General features: G+C 48.8%; 1 protein-coding gene across 1 annotated transcript in view; it reads right to left on the bottom strand.

Annotated features, from left to right (window-relative positions):
- The window catches only part of Tbcd (tubulin folding cofactor D), a 155,739-nt gene that overhangs the window by 122,635 nt on the left and 12,112 nt on the right, over nucleotides 1-20,992 (bottom strand). The window contains 1 exon segment of the mRNA XM_052196288.1: nucleotides 13,389-13,521. Within this exon segment, the coding sequence (XP_052052248.1) occupies nucleotides 13,389-13,521 (133 nt within the window).

Below are 20,992 nucleotides of genomic sequence, written 5' to 3' on the forward strand. Positions count from 1 at the left end.
TTTTTTGTTTTTTTTTGTTTTTTTTTTTTGTTTTTTTTTTTTTTTTCCGAGACAGGGTTTCTCTGTGTAGCCCTGGCTGTCCTGGAACTCACTCTGTAGACCAGGCTAACCTCGAACTCAGAAATCCAACTGCCTCTGCCTCCCAAGTGCTGGGATTAGAGGCCTGTGCCACCACCACCCAGCAGACCTCGGTTTTCTTAAGGGGCTGGCCACTGGGAATCTGACCATGCTCCAGAGTGGATATGGGCAACACAGATTGGACTTGGTGGTTTGTTTGGTTTGTCTGGAGAGGGTGTGCAAGGATGGGAGAGCAGACCTGACAGGAATGGTGGTTTGTTTGGTTTGTCTGGAGAGGGTGTGCAAGGATGGGAGAGCAGACCTGACAGGAATAGGAAGCAAGAGTGTTTAGGGTGCATTATATGAAATTTCCAAATAATTAACAAAAATATTATACTGGGGGAAAATCTGTGGTTTTTTTCTGACTTGTTAGGGTAGAATAAGTCTGATATCTACACTGATTATTAAATATCTACTTGGAATACTCTGTGAAAATGTTTTTAGTCTACTAATTAAACTAGTTTACAAATGTTAAAAAAATTATAAACTAAAACATTTAACTGGGTGGGATACCAACTCCTGGCATGACTGTGACCTCAAGAAGCCACTATTTCGCGCAAGTCTAACACCAAAAAGCCTCCATAACTTCTAGAAACAGACAGCATATAATAAAGTTGTGTAAGGACCTGCCCAGACACAGCAGCAGCTCAGGTGAAGGAGCACAAGTTTCCAGAGGGGGGAAAATACACTAGGAGCCTATGCTAAAGACTAGCAAAGATCAGAAGACAAGCACACACCACGGCTTAGATCCAACAGTACTGAGCATAATGAAAATGCTGGACGTAAACTCCAAAGGCAAAAAACTCTCCCAGTCACTAGGGGATGGTGGAGCAGAGCAGGACAGGACAGGACAGGACAAGACAGGGCAGGGCAGGGCAGGACAGGGCAGGGTAGGGTAGGGCAGGGCAGGACAGGACAGGACAGGACAGGACAGGACGGAGCAGGACAGAACAGAGCAGGACAGGACAGAGCAGACAGGAGAGAGCAGGACAGGACAGGACAGAGCAGAGCAGGACAGGACAGAGCAGGACAGGACAGGACAGAGCAGGACAGGACGGAGCAGGACAGGACAGAGCAGGACAGGACAGGACAGAGCAGGACAGGACAGGACAGAGCAGGACAGGACAGAGCAGGACAGGACAGGACAGAGCAGGACAGGACAGGACACTGGGCTTATTCACAATAACAAAGATACTGGGAGTCTAACAGAAGGCCAGTTACACTGAAGACAGTCTGACCACCTAACTGAAAACGTAAATACCAACATGCAGTGTGCCCGTCATTGTAAGGCAGAATGAGTGGGCAAGAGCAGGTGACAGGAAAGACAAAATTTTCTGGTTCCTTTTACAGGATGCAGAGGCAAAGGCGTTGCTAAGCAGGGACACAGGTTCCAACTGGGAAGTCATGAGATCAAAGTCAGCTTACTGCGTGGCAGAGTAGTGAAAAGAAGCAGAGCCAGCCAGCACAAGGGCGGCATACTGGCCAGCCAGGGGGCAGGGCAGAAGGCGGCACCCCTGGCCTGGAGATCACTCATACTGAAAGAGCAGGTCATGATTACAATGGTTCCTATTTTTGTCTTTTTCTAATTTTTTGTCTTTATTTTTTCAGACAGGATCTTACTTTACAGGCCAGGCTTGCCAGAGATTTCTAACCCTGCTTCTGCCTCAGCCTCCAGAATGCTGGGGATGCAGGCATTAGTCACACCACACCCAGCTTTAAAGCATCTTAAAACAAAAAAAAATGTGTGTGTGTGTGTGTGTGTGTGTGTGTGTGTGTGTGTGTGTGTAATGGTAATGACTACCTACCATGTGCAAAACCCTGAATTCATCCCCAGAACACACACACACACACAAGACTATGTAAGCTTCCTCCTACTCCGTCTATATGCTGGATAGAAAAGTCAGAACCAGCCTTCCCAGGTGAGTCTGGGCACAGTCGACCATCGTACAACACAGGCCACCACTGCCACAATGGATGGGACCAGACCTCATCTTCTTCCCTGGGTCTATGAAGAATGGAAGGGGACAGTGCCCACCACACTGAGCCTTTCTAAGGCACAGCTCCCTTGTTTTCAAACATATTACCCCACGAATAAAACACAGGTCTGGATTACAAAGCTCCCTGCCAAGTGAACGCCGATGTACAGTCTCTGTGCAGACCTAACTGGAATTGTTCCCTAGGGCCACACTAGGCTCTGGCTCTCCTCAGTGCCTCGCTCAGCTCACAACAGAACAACACCTTGCAGTGGTCAGGAATTAATAGAGAGGTCGCAACTGGACAATGTGCACAGAGAGACTCTGAAGTACTTGACCCTAAATGGGATGTCTTTATCAAGTGCCTCCCTTCGAGGCTCGAGGATCAGTGTGGAAGAGGCTATGGAAAGACTGTTGAGAGCCAGATGTGATGTCGGCATCTTCCAGGCACAACAGGGCTGCTACATATTTGAACGCACAGAGGCTGTGGCAGCACATGCGCTCAAGCTGGCTAAGATCCCATCGCTGAGTGGGGAAATCGGACAGGCGGTTCCAGCCCTAGCCAAGAGGCTATTTGCAAATGATACCTGCTAACAAAGAAAAATTAGTTCCTCCATGAGGTGTCACTGGGCGGGCACATCAACAGTTCTCCAGAGCAGGCCCCATGCCCGGCACGACGACCAATACGAAACAAACTCAATGGGTTTTGCTGGGTTGTGTGAGCTTTCTGTTCCATTTTGTTTGGGAATTCCCTGTCTTACTGGTCCTTTGCTTGTTGTTTGTAATGGTTTCCGTTTTTTGTGTTTTTAATGGGAAGTTTTGGGTTTGGTTTTGAAGAAGATAACATAAAGTTGGGTAGGTGGGGAACACACCAAGCATCATACATTTTACATATGAGTCATACATTTAAACCGTCAACATCTCTCAAGTGGAAATCTGGAGCATACAGGTAGGGGTCGGAAAGAGCCACAACATAATCGGTTCCTGAACCGGTGGGCGAATACAGACAATCTCGTCATGTGTGAGACACGAACCACGTCTGAAGATAAATCAATGAGACCTCAGACATAAATGTAGCGCCATGGGGGGGGGGGGGGTGTCAGTGTGCAAGAGAGCAGGCCAAGTAGGCAAGGGGGAGATGATGCCCTGGCACTATGCCCACAGACATGTAGTAGGCTCCCACAGCTGTAAATGCCCGGTCTGTCCCCTCTTCATGAGTACAGCATCAACTCCTGCCGCCCTGACTCTAGGACTTCATTTCCAAGGCAATCAAGGCTCTGAGCACAGGCTCTGAGGAAATCAGTCAGACAGCCACCCTCCATGAAGCACACAGGAAGAAAGTATGAAGAAAGGGGGAAAACAAACGAATGTAGGATTTTGATTTTTCAAATAAAAGGCATCTTCACAACACTTAGGAGGACTTTGGAGCATGAGGACCACAAGTTTACAGCCAGCATGGGCTAGACTTCATCTTAAATTTTTTTCCTTCATAGCACTTCCCCTTCCCAGCGCTGATCAGTGAGAGCGAGCGTCTCTCGGCTTCGGAGGAACCTGCGCATTCAGCTGATTCACACACACCCCGCTTTTGTGGACGCATGAACTAGGAGCCAACCTAAAGCCACCTGCTTTTCTGAAAAAGCGCAGGCAGCACCAAGGCAATTACCCCACCAACAGTTTGGAGAAAACACCTCTGGCACAGGAGGAGCAGCCCGGGCTGTTTTTGTTGTTCTAGAAACTAGCCCAGTGCAAGGTGCAAACAAAACGAGTTTCCCAGTAATCATCCTAAAGCACACCACACCTTTCCACGGCTACCCACCCAAGCCGGCTTCCCCTCCCTGGGGCATGCTCTCTGAGCCCCGTAAATCACAGGCTGGAGAGCCACACAGAAGCAAGTTCACCCAGCTGCCAAGCAAGAGGTGCTGGTTTGAGGCTCCCTGAAGGCACTGCCAGACTCCAGCCAAGAAAAGCAACTCCACCCCAGGCCCTTGGAGAAAGGGCCCTGCACTGCAGCCCAGGGCTGGCTGTCACTGAAATGCAAGGTCTCTAAGAAGCTCACCAGTCCGAAACCTTGGGAGCACTGACCAGCACTAGACCAAACTCAGAAACCACAGCATTAAAATGGCGGATTACCAGAGCACTTGGTTACAGATCTGTTCTGGCCTCTCATGAAGACGCTGCTGTGCCCATGCCACCTCTCAATGGGACGGGGCAACAACAGTTCTCCTTCACTTTGTCTTTTTTTTAAAGATTGATTTATTTATGTTACTTATAGGAGTACACTGTAGCTGTCTTCAGACACACCAGAAGAGGGCATCAGATCCCATTACAGATGGTTGTGAGCCACCATGTGGTTGCTGGGAATTGAACTCAGGACCTCTGGAAGAACAGTTGGTGCTCTTAACCATTAAGCCATCTCTCCAGCCCCTTGACTTTGTCTTAACACTAAAAAAATTCTCCATCATGAAAGCCTTAGCAAACCACTGGTAAGGGAACTGTAAGACTTTTAAATATGTCATACAGGAGATCAAAACCTGGGCAGAAAAAGATTCCCAAAACTCACACAAACACCCCAGGCTGGGCACCCAAACCAAGCCAGGCCTCACCAAGGACAGAGGAACTACCCTCACTTTATGCCTTCACCAATGCAAAGGCATCCATAACAGCTCACTCCTGAACCCCTGTCTTCCAAAGTGTGGGGAAGAAACTCTTTCCAGAGAATAGAGCCCAGAAAAATTGAGGACTAGCACCTCTACTGGCTTATGAAGAATAATAGTAGAGACATCCTGAAGAACTCACTGTCCCAAGAAGGGCAGTAAGCTGACACTGGAGAGGGAGGACCCAGCCCTACACGTAATATCTAGGCCAGAGACATCACCTTCTTGATAGGCAGACTGCTGAAATCAGTTATCAATGCCCTCCGCACAGCTCCAGCTCTATGGCCAACCGACCATGGGCTGCACTGAACATTTCTAGTTTGAATAGCTCTGCAGATGGCTACCTCTGGGCCTCTTCTGAACTCTTGGATCAGGCCAATTCTCAGGATAAACCACCCACTGGGCAGTTTCAGGTTTGACCCACATGCCAGAGGCAAGATTTCCAGGAAAAACAAAGCAAGACCCTCTTCCACTACACAGAGAAAGAAATTACACTGTAACTGAAGCATTTTGTACACTGGAAAGCTAAAACACCAGGTTCAGGTTTGTTTTCATTAGATGAAACAGGATCTCCCTATACAGCCCAAGATGACCTCAAACTCAAGATCCTCCTGCCTTTGAGGACAAGCATGTACCAGCACAGCCAGCTCAGGAGAATCGATTCTTCATAACAAAAGCACAGTCATTCACTGCAGCCTCCATAATGTAAAGAGAGAACTCACCAATAGGAAGACCGTGGACAAGGGGAAAAAGGACAGATGTTGAAGGCAGATAACTCCATCCCCACAAGCTTGTGTTATTACTACTTATTTCAATTTCTTGTGCTTCTTAAGTATAGGTAACCATTTCTTGATCAGCTGGCAAATGTAAAAAGGTATGGCAAGGCTCCTCCTCCTGAGAGCCCAGGACTGAGGGCATCCCAACCGCATGAAGCTTCCAAGGCTGGAAGGCAGGAGCCATGCCTACAGAGCCAAGGCCCGCGGCCCACAGGGGGTGCCCAGTATGGCTGAGGAGCCAGAGGTCAGAGACGGAGCCTCAGATTGCCCACTACAGTCAAGGTCAGTGCTGCCCCAGTGAATGGAGACTAGAGGAAGCAAAGGCTAGGGGCGGTACCAAACACTGTATCTTCAGCACAGTGCCAACAACATGGAAGCAGGCTCACCTATGTGAAGTGCTGATCTATGTGAAACTAGAAGCAGGGCACATAGTACCCGTAAAGCCAACACAGAGCAAGAGGGGCACGGTGGCACTGTGGCACTGGTGTATAATCCCATCACTCCAGAGCTGGAGCTAGAAAGATGAATACTAATACTAGCTAATACAAAACAAGCCTGATGACACGAGAACCCTATGTCAGAGTGGGAGGGGCGAGGGGGGGTAGCACAAAAGTCTTCCATTTACTCAGGATACTTGACAGAATGCACAGATTCCAGACCCTTGGTCTGGCAGGGCAGGAGACCTAGTCTAAAGGATAGCTGACCTGTACACATAAACCACAGAGTTTACAGGATGAGCGAAAAGAACCAACTGTTAGAACAGAATGCCAACTGCCCAAAGGTTTAAAAAAAAAAAAAACAGAGAGGAAACTATTTCAGGGAGCTGATACAGACATTTTGTTGTCTCAGTCACAGAGGGCTGGCCAACCCACTACCTACAGGAGATGTAGGTGGTCAACCCACTGGCCACCAGGGGCCCAGACTCTCCAGTCACCAGGCAGTGGGTCACCAGCCACACAGACGTTCAAAGCCTCATCGGTGCAGTGTCCTAACCCACGTACAAGCATAAAGACAGTGCCAGATGCCCAGTGTAGAAAACTTGGCCTACTAATTCCACGCTACCTTCCTCTGGGCTCAGAGGGCAGGAAGATGCCCCAGCCGTCCTTGGCGGGTCCTCCCTCCGGTGCCTCTCACTCCTTGTCCCCTCTTGACCATGGAACAGCACATAGCTACAAGGAACCGAACAGACAAGGATGATGATGTAAGGGCCCCGCGGAGGTGCTTAAGAGAAGGGCGGCTCGCCACCCTGTGAGGAGAAGATGAAGACCAAGCAGAGCAGATGCGGTAGGCCGGAGTGAGGGCGAAGAGACTGAGGAACCACTGTAGGATGAAGACTTGTGGGATGGGAAGAAGGTATCATGGGGGGAGGGGGGTAGCTGGGAAGCCTGCTGAAGCTCTGGGTAAGGCAAGGGCGACATGAGAACCAAACATAGCAGGCATGGAAAACACTGGCAGGGACAGCCTCAGGCTTGCAGCCTCAGTCTGTCTCTCTCTGCATCTCTCTCTGTCTCTGTCTCTGTCTCTGTCTCTGTCTCTCTCTCTCTCTCTCTCTCTCACACACACACACACATAACCAATCTCTGTGTCTCTCTCACATATGCAGTCTCTGTGTCTCTCTGTCTCCCCCCCTCTCTCTCTGTGTGTGTGTGTGTGTGTGTGTGTGTGTGTATTCTACAGTCACAAGGCTAAGGAGGACAAGTGGTGGACAGCAAGCATGAGGTAAGGTTGTGGCTTCAGGTGTCACAAGTGTACCCACGGCCCACAGAATGAGGGCTCTAGAACAAGGACAGAGAACAGAAAACAAAGATCAAGGGCAAATCAGAGATGAGACATCTAAGGCCAAGCCTGAGGGAAGCATGGGAGAAGGAAGGCCAAGGAAAGTATGGGCTGGCGACCAGGTATCAACACCTGCCCGTGGGCCAGGTGAAAGAAGGAGGAGGTGGAGCTGAGGTGCTCAATGCCCTGCAGCAAAAGCCACAGGCTGAGGCTAAAGGTGGAGGGGGCTCCCCACCGGCCTCCATTGCTAACCCAGCCCTCATGAGCAGATGGGCAGATAGTACTGTCTTTCTACTCAAAGTGAAGAGGAGGAAGAGGCCACATACATGTACAAGCATGTTCCCACAGGGTTCATCTATGTAAAGGGCTGAGCTACATGAAACCAGAAACAGCCAGAGCTAGCTGTTCAGAGTCTGCTCAAAGCCTGGCTCAGAAACTCATTTCCCAGAATCAATGTCTGCAGCATTCTCTGCAAACAGTGCTTCATCCCCATACCATTTGTCATCCACTTTCTCCACCCAAAGCCTTCCTCCTTGGGCTAGCAAGATGGCTCCCGGTAGAGGCACTTTCTGCTCTATAATCCCCGGACGCACAAGGTCAAAGGTGAGTTACTTCTGCAAGTTGTCCCCGACATGAACACTGTGGTACATATATCACACCACTCCCACAAAATATAAAAAACAAATCAAGTCAAAAGCACAGCTGCCTGAGCACCAAGGCGCAGCGCCCAGACATTCTGCCCTTGCCACACTGAGCCTGAACATCGCTAGAAATCAGGCTCCACAGAAGCCCACGAGAAAGAGGCCAGAGTCCACAAGACCATGACAGGCTAAGCTAAAGAGCATGGCCAGTGCTGATTAGTTAGTCTCCACACACTCTGAGGCAAGAGAGGTTTGTCACTTCTCTTCCAGATAGAGCAAGGTACCACACCTATGCCTCAGGCCACCAGGAGAGAAGAAAGCCAAGCATAGCCAAAGCCTATTCAGGGGCCAAATCCAGGACAGCCTGGTCAGGCAGCTGACGGCCTGGACAGAGCCAAGTCCAGGATACTGGCTCCTCACGCCTGCCCACATAGGTAATCCAGTCAACAGTCACTTGTACCCAGGCTCCTGACCCCTTTCATCCTTTCAACCGCATAGTGGGGAGCACCACGCAGCATCTAAGACAGGCCTGTAGACGCTGGTACATTTGATCTCTTGAGTTTTAATACTGTTGCTTGTGAGGTTTCTGGGTTTTGCTGGGACTTTGTGACTTTTTGTTTTTCTCACTGCTAGGTAACCCAAGGGCTACAAGAATGCTAGAGACGTGGTCTCTGCCACTGAGCTATACCGCAAACCATAAGTCCAGTAAGAATTCTACCTTTAATCAATGACAAAACTTTAAATTTTGCTTGTTTTTGGTTTGGGGGCAGTTTCTCTATGTAGTGCTGGCTATCCTGGAACTCTCCATATAGACCAGGCTGGCCTCGAACTCAGAAATCCTCCTGCCTCTGCTTCCTAAGTGCTGGGATTAAAGGTGTGTGCCACCACTGCCTGGCAAATTCCAAAATTTTAAAAATAGGAAACATAAAAAAAAAAATCACTGTGAAAGGGAGATGCTATGTAAACAAAAGAACATCCCCTGCCACCAGTCCACACAGGCAGTACCTTCCCCACCAGCAGCCTGTCTTCGGGAACAAAAGTTCGTTCCACACCATAACCACTGCAGGGAACGCAAAGAGGCCACTGTGGTCAGAAGCTTCTGACCTAAGGGAAAACCACGAGCACACAACCACCGACTGACCAATAAGCAAAGGGAAAGGACATTTACGTGACGGTGTTTTATTTTAAAACATGTTTCTATCCTCAAATTTCCTCACTTTGCATCAATACTAATACTTAAGAGTGCAGGGGCCTTCCAGAGAAACGGAGCTGCCAAACCCTTGTTTCCTTCCCACAGGAGTTAAGAATCGATGCTGTGAGAGGACTATGCTTCGAGGGAAATAAAATCAATCCTAGTTTCGATGTGACTTGTTCAGAGTTCACCTGTTTCGCCTAGCCCACACTAATGAACAGGTGGATAGAGATGGAGCCAAGTGCATCAAAGGAGACACGCAGTCCCAAGCACAATGCACCTGCAAGTTTCATCACGCACAGGACGCCCAGCCCTCTGCCTTCAGGTCTGACAAGCCCATGGTGAAACTGCTCCACCCACTGAGCCTGACTTCCTCCTGCCCTGGAGCCAGATCAGACCCAAGTGACCCTCTGAAAGAGAAGCAGCAGCCAAGAGGGAGACAGTGGAGACAAAGCTACCCCAAGCGGAAGCTTGAGGGGCCCAGGGAGGGCGGTGGAGAGCTAGGCACTGGGAGAGGAGACCACCACAGCCTTGGTCTGCAGCAGTTTCATTCAGCCACTTCCCAGGATTTCAGTTGTCTGCGTCAGACAATTGCTCACCCTCCTCGGGGCAAATCTCTCTAGATAGAGCAGAGGTGCTGTTGCCAAACCACCAAAGTACTCTGCCCCACCGGCAGAGAATTGGGTCTCATCTTCTCCTCCCTTGTCAACACACCCAGCTGGGGGGGTAGGAGACTCAACTTTCTAAGCCTCTGGGAACCCTTTTTACACCTTAGGAGGAAGGAAAAAGAGAATTTCTCTCCTCAACATTGGAATTTAAAGATATCCAAATAAAAGGCACACATGTCTGGCTGGTTTAAGTCACTAAAAGGAATCTCAACCCACTGGCATAACTGGCAAGGGATAGAACAGCAACTGTCCTACAGTGCCTAGGCCCAATCTATGCCCCATGCACTTCCCAAATAAGGAGAACCAGAAACCTTGGGAACTGCACACACACCCAGGTGATCAAAAAGAACAAGAAGGCAGAGTAGTCACTGAGGAACGACCGCTCCAGGCACGTCAGCCAGGATCTCCACTCAGTCTTCTGTTACAGCCCCACAAGCTATCACCACCTTCCACAGGGCCTACTACACCTAAGCAGGGAGCCTGGCTGCCCTGCCAGCCGCAATCTCTATTGCCATGGGCAGCAGCGCAGAGCAGAAAACCTCCTGGGCCAGGCTGGCAGGTAGCTGGCTGTAAACCTTAAATCCCCTCCAAAAATGCAGGCTGCTAGCTAGGCACAGTGATACGCACCCATAACCTTTGCTAACAGAAGCTAACCTAAGCTATAAAGCGAGATCCTTCTCGCCACCCCTAACCCCTAAGACTGCAAAGAACTGAACAAAAACAATTTAAAATCAATCCCCTGAGATGAATTATATGCCTGTCCTCCCATGTGGCCCATATACATGCTAGGTAAGTCTAACACCCTTGCCGCAAGCACCGCCAAGGATTAACGCCAAGGATTAACGGACTCTAGCTACATTTTGTCAGACCCTCCTGTATCTCTTGATATAAAAACTTTCAAGACTCAGGTCAAGCCAGAGGTGTTGGTGCACACCTGAAATCCCAGTACTTAAGAGAAAGAAGCAGCAGTATTAACACAAGTTCAAGGCCAGCCTGTGCTACAAGTTCCAGGTAAACCAAGGCTATGAGTAAGTAGGTAGAAAGCCAGGCATGATGGCACACGCCTTTAATCCCAGCCCTCAGGAGGCAGAGGTGGGTAGACCTCAGAGTTCAAGCCCAGCCTGGTCTACAAGAGTTCCAAGACAGTCAAGGCTACATAAAGAAAGCCTGTCTCAAACAAACAAACAAACAAACAAACGGGGTGGGAATGGGGTGGGAAAGGGGTGGGTGGGTGGGGAGAAAAGGAGGTCGCACAGGGAGGCAGAGAGATGGATCAGTTGGTCATCAAGTTTAATGACTGAGTTCAATCCCTGGAACCATGTAAGGGACACAGAAAACGTCCAAGTTGTTTCAAAGTCTTTATCATTGTTGTTGCTGCTGCTGCTGCTGGGCTCAAAAGATGGCTCAACAATTAACAACACTTTGGTCTCCACACGTGCAACAAACAAATGTAAAGAGAAAAGAAGAAATTTAAAGATTCATGCCAAAAATATTAGGAACCTACTTATACCCAAACCTTTCGAATAAGCTATTTCTATCTACCTCTTCACCAGAAGTGCCTAAAACACAAATGTACAACACCTACCATAATTTTTTTTTTTTTTTGGTTTTTTGGATTTGGTTTTTTCTAGACAGGGTTTCTCTGTATAGCCCTGGTTGAACTGGAATCTGTAGACCAGGCTGGCCTCTGCCTCCCAAGCGCTGGGATTACAGGCGTGCGCCACCACCTTCCGGCCTGTACCACTTATAAATCAATGGCATAGTGGTCACACAGCTGTGGCCTCTGCCCCATTCTTCCCTCCTCCCTCCTCACGCTGTCTTTCAGGGTAAGCCACAGTTTGCACCAACCTCTACTGCTGCAATCAAAATGAAAATCACAATAAAGCCTCTCAAGTCACCTCTCCCCACAGCTGGAACCAAAGCCTCCCAAGATATGGGCTGTCCAGCTGTCCCTGCAAACCCCAAAGATGGCTGCCACAGGCAGAACTTGACATCTCATCGTAACTTTTTTTACTTATTTTGTGTGTGTCCACATGTACACACTACAACTGATAAAAGTGGGGACAACCATAATTTTTTTTCATTTTACTTTTTTAATTTCTATTTATAGATGTGCATCTGGGTGTACATGCACATTTGTGTGTAAGTACATGCACATTCGTGTGCCCTCAGAAGACAAAAGATGACATGACATCAGCTCTCCCAGAACTAGTTACAGGGAGCTGTGTATGCACCTCCTAACATGGGTAGGTGCTGGGAACTAGGGTCCTCTGGAAAAGCAACAAAAGAGCCATCTCTTGGGCCCTGCAATTATAATAGACAGCGTCTTCAGAGCAAGCACATCACATCTTGGTTTTAAAGTGATGTAAAGCGGCAGAGTAGAAGCACAGGACACAAGAAACATCTTATTTTCTCAGGTTTCCTTCTTGCATACTTCGATTGGCAGACCTCTGACGACCACGGGAACCTCACTGAAGGGGAAGAGCTCCCCACGTCTCTCCTTCCCACAGCCAAGGCACACACAGCTTCAGAAGCAGACAGAGGAGTCCAGAGAGCCTCACTACTTGCGTTCCCATTCCAGGACGCATGTCCCTTCCCACGGTGACTGGCACCGGGCCAGACACCTCCCACCCCACATCAGGACCTGTATTAAGGTGTGTAGAAAGCCCAGCCCAAGATGCCAGTATGCCTGGTTGGCTCCAAACTTCTCCAAAGGATCCGACTTCTAAGTGACCTGTCAACTTCCTTTGCCTCCAAGACAAGGACAAGAACTACTCTCAAATCTCATCCAGTGTAATCAAAGGAAAGCAGGGAAGAGGTTCCTGACCCTGGAGCCTACAGTTTCAGAAGGTTATCTGCACCCTCCAGAATGCCAAACCCTAGAGACCAGAGCCTTATAGAGCTATCCATGTCTTTGTCCAAAATACGGACCCTCGATACCATGGCCTCAGAGAGCCTCTGTAACTTGGTTAACATTAACCCTAGAGAGACTTGGAGAGGCACCATGGCCTTTTGAATGCTGACCATCAAAACCAAGCAAAGCCTTAAGGGGGGTCCATCTGTGACCCCCTGAATACTAGTCCAGGAGCTTCCTAGGTCCTCACTGTGATTTCACACCAGAGCTTCTTTTGTCAGTCCTACACAACAGACAAGCCGAGAAGGCCAGCAGCAGGCAGGATGGGCACAGTGGACCTCCAGATGGGTCCGTGTCTGAATTTACACTCAGGCACTAGAAACTCAGTAACCCACGTATGCTAACAGGTTTCAAGCCCTCTGTCTCCTTTCACTCAGGATAGTTTCACTAACTGCTTTACAACAAAACTAAAGGCTGCAGTTCTGCGGGCACCACTGCCCTCTAGTGGTGAAGCACAGTTCTTCAGCTTTCTCCTGGGAGCCACCCCTCCCTTCCAGCCTTATACACTAAGCTCACAGCAGTGGAAAATGAAACAAGCTTGTGATACAAATTATTCCCACCACGTTCCAGTAACTGGAACATAGAGTGAATGGAACCAACAGTTTGGAGACAAACAGAACATCAGAACGTCGGTTTGGGCGCAGCACCAATTCCTGTAGCCCCAGAGCAGTGCTCACCAGGGCCTGCAGCATCCCATCCATGGCGATGACGCCCTCAATGCTATGGAAGGAAGAGTGGGCCAAGGTACAGAGGCTCCAATCCAGAAAGCTAGCCATCTTCCTCTGTTTGACATCAGGACGTGTGATAAACCTGCAGGGGAATACAAGCACAGGAGATGACCAGTGAGACTCCAGTGCTGAAAACTCGCCCGAATCCACCACCTGCCACACACATCTGCCAGTCACCTCAGATCCCTCATGAGGGATCTGCCTCCAGACTTCTCAGCCTGCATGCCCCTCTCCCCGGATCTCTCCTTTCTTTCTCTCTCTCTCTCTCTCTCTCTCTCTCTCTCTCTCTCTCTCGGAAACCAGGTCCCTGACCACAATGGTCCAGCAGCTGACTGCCATCAGGGTCTCTCAAAAAGTTACTCACAGGCCTCGCACCCTACCTCCTTCTCTCCTGGGCCCCAACTAACCAGCAGCTTCACAATCAATGGGCATCTTCACCCTACCACAGCCAGGGAACATCTACCTACTTCTCAGCTCCAGCTCCTTCCAAGCATGACCCTTAACTCAAGATATATTCTCAACAACTTAATCTAACAACCAACCCCAACCCAAGGACCTTTCTCTATCACAACCTCTATGGGTCACACAACCTCAAGTTGCACAAGCCTGTTTCCTTCCACCCAACATCCGGCTGACAATGTGAATCCAGACCTCTGACTCAAGTGACTCTAGACAGATCCTATAATGGAGCAAACACACAAGGAAGGGAAGAGGAAGGGAAGAAGAGGAAGGGGAAGAAGAAAAGAAAAGGGGGAAGGGAAGGGGGAAGGGGAAGGGAAGAGGAAGAATAAGGGAAGGGAGGAAGGGAGGGAAGGAAGGGCAAGGGAAGGAAGGAACTGGAAGACAAATTGAAGAGGAGGAACCAGAAGGTGCTGCCTCCCCAAAGGCGGCTCAACGACACCCTCACGGGGAGCTGCACAGGAGAGCTGAACAAGAAGGAGCACAGTCAAGTGGGAAAGCTGTGTCAGGGGAAAAGGAGCTAACAGGAGACGCACAGCTGTGAGTACAGGAACCAGGGACCATAGGAGCAAAGCAGGCAGGCAGCAGGCTTGATGGATGCCCTGGCTACAGTCTCAGACCAAAGCAGGCAGGCAGCAGGCTTGATGGATGCCCTGGCTACAGTCTCAGACCAAAGCAGGCAGGCAGCAGGCTTGATGGATGCCCTGGCTACAGTTTCCAGTAGGAACCTGGACAAGGCAGTGTCAGCAGGTATCGTAAGGTGGTCACTTCTGAGTAGTGGAACTGTATACCAAGGACGGAGGCTATAGGTCCTGGGAACGGAGGGGCTCACTTAGGGCATTCCACATGCAATACCCATGAGGGAGTCACATGAAGCAGCAGCCAGAGCAGAGGCAGGACTGGAGCTCTGACATCCGCTCGCCCTCTAGTGCCATGACCATCTACACTGGGTCCCAAATCCAGTCAACCAGAGGGCCGGTCTGGGTAACAAACCCCCTCAGCACATATTGGTCAGCAAGTACATCACAGCTGCTCCAGCCCCTCCCAGAGTATGTAGAACCAAGCACACGTGGACAGCTGGCACCCTTCACCATCATATGAGTTACAGCAAAGGCTCTCCTCCTGCGGGCCACACCTCATAAGACATGCTCGAGGGTTTAGATTCCCTATTTCCATACAACATGGTCCAATTCTTGCCCGACCTCAGTGTCACCTGTTCACTCTAGCAGGAGATGACCAAATTCTTTTCCTAGTCAGCACCTACACAGTCCAGTATTTGTCTTCTACCTTCATCCTGCCAGGACTCATACGGACAGATTTATTCCCATAGCAAAGTCCACCATTAAACATTCGAAAACTGTAAGCACACTTACTACGAGCTACCGATTTGACAGCTAAAGAAAAGGCAACATGGAGCCATCCGTTGGCCACACTAAAAGCAGCTGAGCATCCAGATTCAGTGACAACTACAAAAGAGGCAGAGCCAGAAGACTGGTGCCTGCCAGCAACAGGGACTAGAATCAACAAAGGCAGCTGCCTTTGAACAGCAACAACTCTAACTGTGCCGTCATAGAGTGACAGGCAGCAGGACAGCCAAGCTTGTGGCTGGTAACTGTGTCATCATACAGTGACAGGCAGCAGGACAGACACGCACACGGCTGGTAACTGTGCCATCATACAGTGACAGGCAGCAGGACAGACATGCGCACAGCTGGTAACTGTGCCGTCATACAGTGACAGGCAGCAGGACAGCCAAGCTTGTGGCTGGTAACTGTGTCATCATACAGTGACAGGCAGCAGGACAGACACGCACACGGCTGGTAACTGTGCCATCATACAGTGACAGGCAGCAGGACAGACATGCGCACAGCTGGTAACTGTGCCGTCATACAGTGACAGGCAGCAGGACAGACACGCACACGGCTGGTAACTGTGTCATCATACAGTGACAGGCAGCAGGACAGACATGTGCACGGCTGGTAACTGTGTCATCATACAGTGACAGGCAGCAGGACAGACACGCACATGGCTGGTAACTGTGTCATCATACAGTGACAGGCAGCAGGACAGACACGCACATGGCTGGTAACTGTGCCATCATACAGTGACAGGCAGCAGGACAGACACGCACATGGCTGGTAACTGTGTCATCATACAGTGACAGGCAGTGGGACAGACACGCGCACGGCTGGTAACTGTGCCATCATACAGTGACAGGCAGCAGGACAGACACGCGCACGGCTGGTAACTGTGTCATCATACAGTGACAGGCAGCGGGACAGACACGCACACGGCTGGTAACTGTGCCATCATACAGTGACAGGCAGCAGGACAGACATGCGCACGGCTGGTAACTGTGTCATCATACAGTGACAGGCAGCGGGACAGACACGCACACGGCTGGTAACTGTGCCATCATACAGTGACAGGCAGCAGGACAGACACGCACATGGCTGGTAACTGTGCCGTCATACAGTGACAGGCAGCGGGACAGCCAAGCTCGTGGCTGGTAACTGTGTCATCATACAGTGACAGGCAGCGGGACAGACATGCGCACTGCTGGTAACTGTGCCGTCATACAGTGACAGGCAGTGGGACAGACATGCGCACGGCTGGTAACTGTGTCATCATACAGTGACAGGCAGCGGGACAGACATGCGCACTGCTGGTAACTGTGCCGTCATACAGTGACAGGCAGTGGGACAGACATGCGCACGGCTGGTAACTGTGCCGTCATACAGTGACAGGCAGTGGGACAGACACGCACACGGATGGGGAAAGAATAACAGCAAAAGTAAAGAGAAGACAAGAGCAGGGAACTGAGACTACGAGGCAGAGGTTACTTAGAGCCAGAAATGAAAAACTACTGCCCCAGTGTTCCTGAGAACCATCACGGCTTTAGTCCTGGAGTCTCAAAGTACCCAGGCCAGAAAGCTTTAACCCTGGACATGACATAGCACATAGGAATCCCAATCCCTGCACCTGCACACCAGCTGCTGCCAAGGAATGAGGAGACTCATAAAACTAAGGGTCGAGTACCTTTGGCTTTCTCGGGAACTGCAGCACCTGTAGAACTAAGGACACTACTAACAGAAGCTTGCACTGAGAGGACACCACCTGTTGCTGCTTCTGCCTGTTTATTCCTGCAGTTTGATGCTACCGAACGCTAAGGTAGACAAAAGGTACCGAGACCAGCCATGCAGTTTTTCACTGCCTACCTGTGAATTCTACCTAAGAGCTCAAGGATTCCCACCCAGCCAGCTATACCAGGAATCCTAGTGTTTGGACTGCCTGGGACATAGCCTCAGAGTGAAATAGCAAAGGGGAAGTAACAATCCCCACTCTCTAAACATCACACATGCTTCAAACTAATACAAAGTGATAAAGATCAGTGGAAATACAAAATATCTACAAAATTATCCTAGAACTGGTCATTAGCTATTAGAAGGAAAACTCCTCCTGATACAAACTCCATACCAGTGGCTGTCAACCTTCCTAATGCTTTGAACCTTTAATACAGTCCTCAGGTTCTGGTGACCCCAACCATAAAATTATTTTCATTGCTATTTCATAACTGTAATTTTGCTACTGTTATAAATTATAATGTTACTATCTGACATGCAGGATATTGCAGGATATCTGCTAGTCAACCCTATGAAAGAGTTGTTCAAACCCCACAGATTGAGAACCTCTACCCTATACCAAAAGAAATTCAAGATGAAATTAATTCTGTTACAACAACAAAAACAGAGAAACATAAATGACTACTTGTTAAATCTCTTAATAAGCTTCAACAGTAAAAATAACCAAATTTTAAAAAAAAGAAAAAGTTACAAACTGCACTGCAGGTTTTCACCTCTCCCTCTATTCCTCAGACCCAATCCCCCAGTCTCACCCCCAGCTCTTCAACAGAGCACCTGCTGCACTCTTCCCCACTCCCTCCCCCATCTCCTGTGGACCCCATGGATCTTACCCTCCTAACCTCTGTCCCCTGACTCACGGCTTTATCCGAGCCCCCAACACCAGCAGGCACTCCCTGCCAACCCAAAGGCCACTCCTGCCAGGGGACCAGGTAGGCTGTGTGTAGCTCACCCCTCACCTTCTGTCCCTGCTGATCCGATCTCATTCCCAGCTCTGCTGTAGACCTCGGGTGACCCTTCTTCATTATCTATCCCATTCCAAGGAGACAAAATAAGCAGACTCTGGTTGACACTCTGCTCTCCTCCCTCGGGAATCCCTCAGACCCCCTAGCCTATCTCCATTCCTAAGTGTTAGTTCCCAACACCCACAAACGCATTTTACCAGGAACCCCACCCCCATAAGCACCTATCAGATTGTCTTAGGTAGGGCTTTATTGCTGTGATGAGATACCATAGCCACAGCGATCCTTATAAAGGAACACTTGGTTAGGGCTAGCTTGCAGCTCCAGAGGCTTCGCCCATTATCATGGCGGGAAGTTCCGCACCAGGATGGAAGCTGTGGAGAGAATTTCCTGTGCTGTGAAGCATTCAACTGCCAATAAAGAAGCCTATGGCCAATGAGCTGAGGCAGGAAAGAGGAGGTGGGAGTCCCAGCAGACAGACAGACAGACAGACAAGAGACAGGGTGGGGAGGGAGGGGAATTCTGGAAAACAGAAGAGGAGAGGGGGTCACCCTAAACTGTGATGAGGAGATAAACACATAAATCTGAGAATAAGGTAGCCAGCCAAATGGCACTCAGAATAAAATAAATGGGTAATTAGGTTATGAGCTAGTCAGTAAACAAACCAGAGCTTTTGGCCTAGGTATTTATTCATGAAATTTAGGTCTCAGAGTCCTTATTTTGGAGAGCAAAGTCTTGGGAGGAAAAGCCCAAACTGCACATGGCAGACAGACATGGTGCTAGAGAAGGGCTGGGAGTTCTACGTCAGGATCAGCAGGCAGCAGGAAGTGATTGAGACACATTTCCTCCAGCAAAGCCACAACTCCTAAGGGTGCTACTCCCTATGGGACTATGGGGGGCATTTTTATTCAAACTACCACACAGGAACAAAATCCTACCCAACAAAGACGAAACCAGATATAAGCCACCAATTCCTGAGCAGCTCCCCAAGCTCAGGACTTGAAATTCCACCAATCCTCAGTCTGGAAATCTCTGCCCTGAAAAATCCTTTATAAAGAACTTCCCTTCCTCCAGTTCCCTGATGTGAGCTCCCAGAAGCAGAGGGCAGCCATTCCTGGACTCATCCCAGCACAGCCTGGACCCTCCAATAAATCTCTTTCCTGAGATTTCCTGCCTGGTGTGACTCTCTGTCAGAAAAAACAAGAAGAAAAGCAATGAGGAGAAGTAGCGGGGCTGAGGCTCTGGAGTGCCTCAGCTCAGCAGGCGAGACCCTCCCCTGGGAATTGCAGCCCCTCTGAGGCTTCCTCTCAGAGCCACATGGTTCCAGGGTGCCCTTCCACTGAGATACTTTCTCCCTTCAGAGCTGTGTGGCTCCTGTGAGTCCCAGGATACCTTTCCATCTGAGCAGAAATGCGGCTGGACTGGAAACTAGGAGGAGGGTTGGCAGAGAGTTAAGACAACTGGTTACTATTCTAAAATAGTATAGTATGTATATATTTATAGTATGTATATACGTATGTATGCGTGCATGAATATGTATGTATGCCTTCTCTGCATCTCATGGAACTTTCTCCAAAATTGACCACACTTGGACACAAAGCAAGTCTCAACAGATCCAAGAAAACTAAAATAACTCCCTGAATCCCTCCCATCAGACTACCAGCAACTGATTAAAGCTAGGTACCAAGAACAGAAACAGCACCAAGCTAACAGAAAACTGACAGAAGCTGAACAACTCTCTCCCACACTTATGGGACACGATGAAAGTGGTTCTAAGGGGCGGGCTCATGGCACTGAGCACTTACAGAGAGAGAGAGAGAAAGAGAGAGAGAGGTGGGGGGCAGCAGCACACCTGAAAGCTCTAAAACAAAAAAAGAAATCACACCCAAAAGAAGTAGATGACAAGAAATAATGAAAATCAGAGCTGAAGTCAATAAAACAATGAGTTGGTTCTTTGAGAAAAAGCAATAGTTCAACAGAACCTTATTCAAATTCACTAAAGATGGAGAGAAAATATACAAATTCACAAAATCAGAAATGAAAGGGGAACCTAACAGACATCAGGGAAATCCAGAGAATTCATCCATGACATACTTTAAAAATGGATAATTCTCTCAATAGGTACCACTTAAGCAAAGTTAAATCAAGATCAGAGGAACAACTTAAACAAACCTACAATCCCTAGTGAAGTAGAAGCAGTCATTAAAAGTCTCCCAACCAAGTTGGGCAGTAGCAGCACATGCCTTTAAAGCCAGCACTTGGGAAGCAGAGGCAGGCGGACCTCTTGACTCTGAGGTCAGTCTGGTCTACAGAGTGAGTTCCAGGACAGTCAGGGCTGCACAGAGAAACCCTGTCTTGAAAATAGGAGGGGGAAAAAAAGTCTCCTAATCAGAAAAAGCCCAGGACTACATGGTTTTAGCACAGAATTGGACAAGACTTTCAAAGAAGAGTTAATACCAATACTCCTCAAATTATTCCACAAAATAGAAACTATACTCAACAAAAACTTCAAACCAAGTCCTAGAGCATATTAAAAAGGGCATCCACCATGATAAAATAGGCTATATCTCAAAAATGCAGGGATGGTTCACTATATGAAAATCAATAAATGTCATCTACCATATAAACAAAATGAAAGAAAAAAATACATGATCATCTCATTATATGCAGAAAAATTATATGACAAAATCCAATATCCCTTTATGATAAAAGTTCTAGAGAGATTAGGGATACAAGGGACGATACCCAGACATAAGGGTCGTTCACAGCAAGCCAAACATCAACCTGTCCGCCTTTTAGGGTCTACCCACAAAAAAATAATTCAAATTGCAAAACGGGCTACCCATGAGAAACAACATCTGCAGCCCAAAGAACCAGGTCAATGATAATATGCAAGTATCTGGGATCATGGCTGGGAGGGAGCCAGGTTAGCATAGGGGTTATTATAAATCATTTAACTGCTCAGTATGGAGATGCAGCTCAAAATAAATCT

This window comes from Apodemus sylvaticus, chromosome 10 (assembly GCF_947179515.1).
Source record: "Apodemus sylvaticus chromosome 10, mApoSyl1.1, whole genome shotgun sequence".
NCBI lineage: Eukaryota > Metazoa > Chordata > Mammalia > Rodentia > Muridae > Apodemus > Apodemus sylvaticus.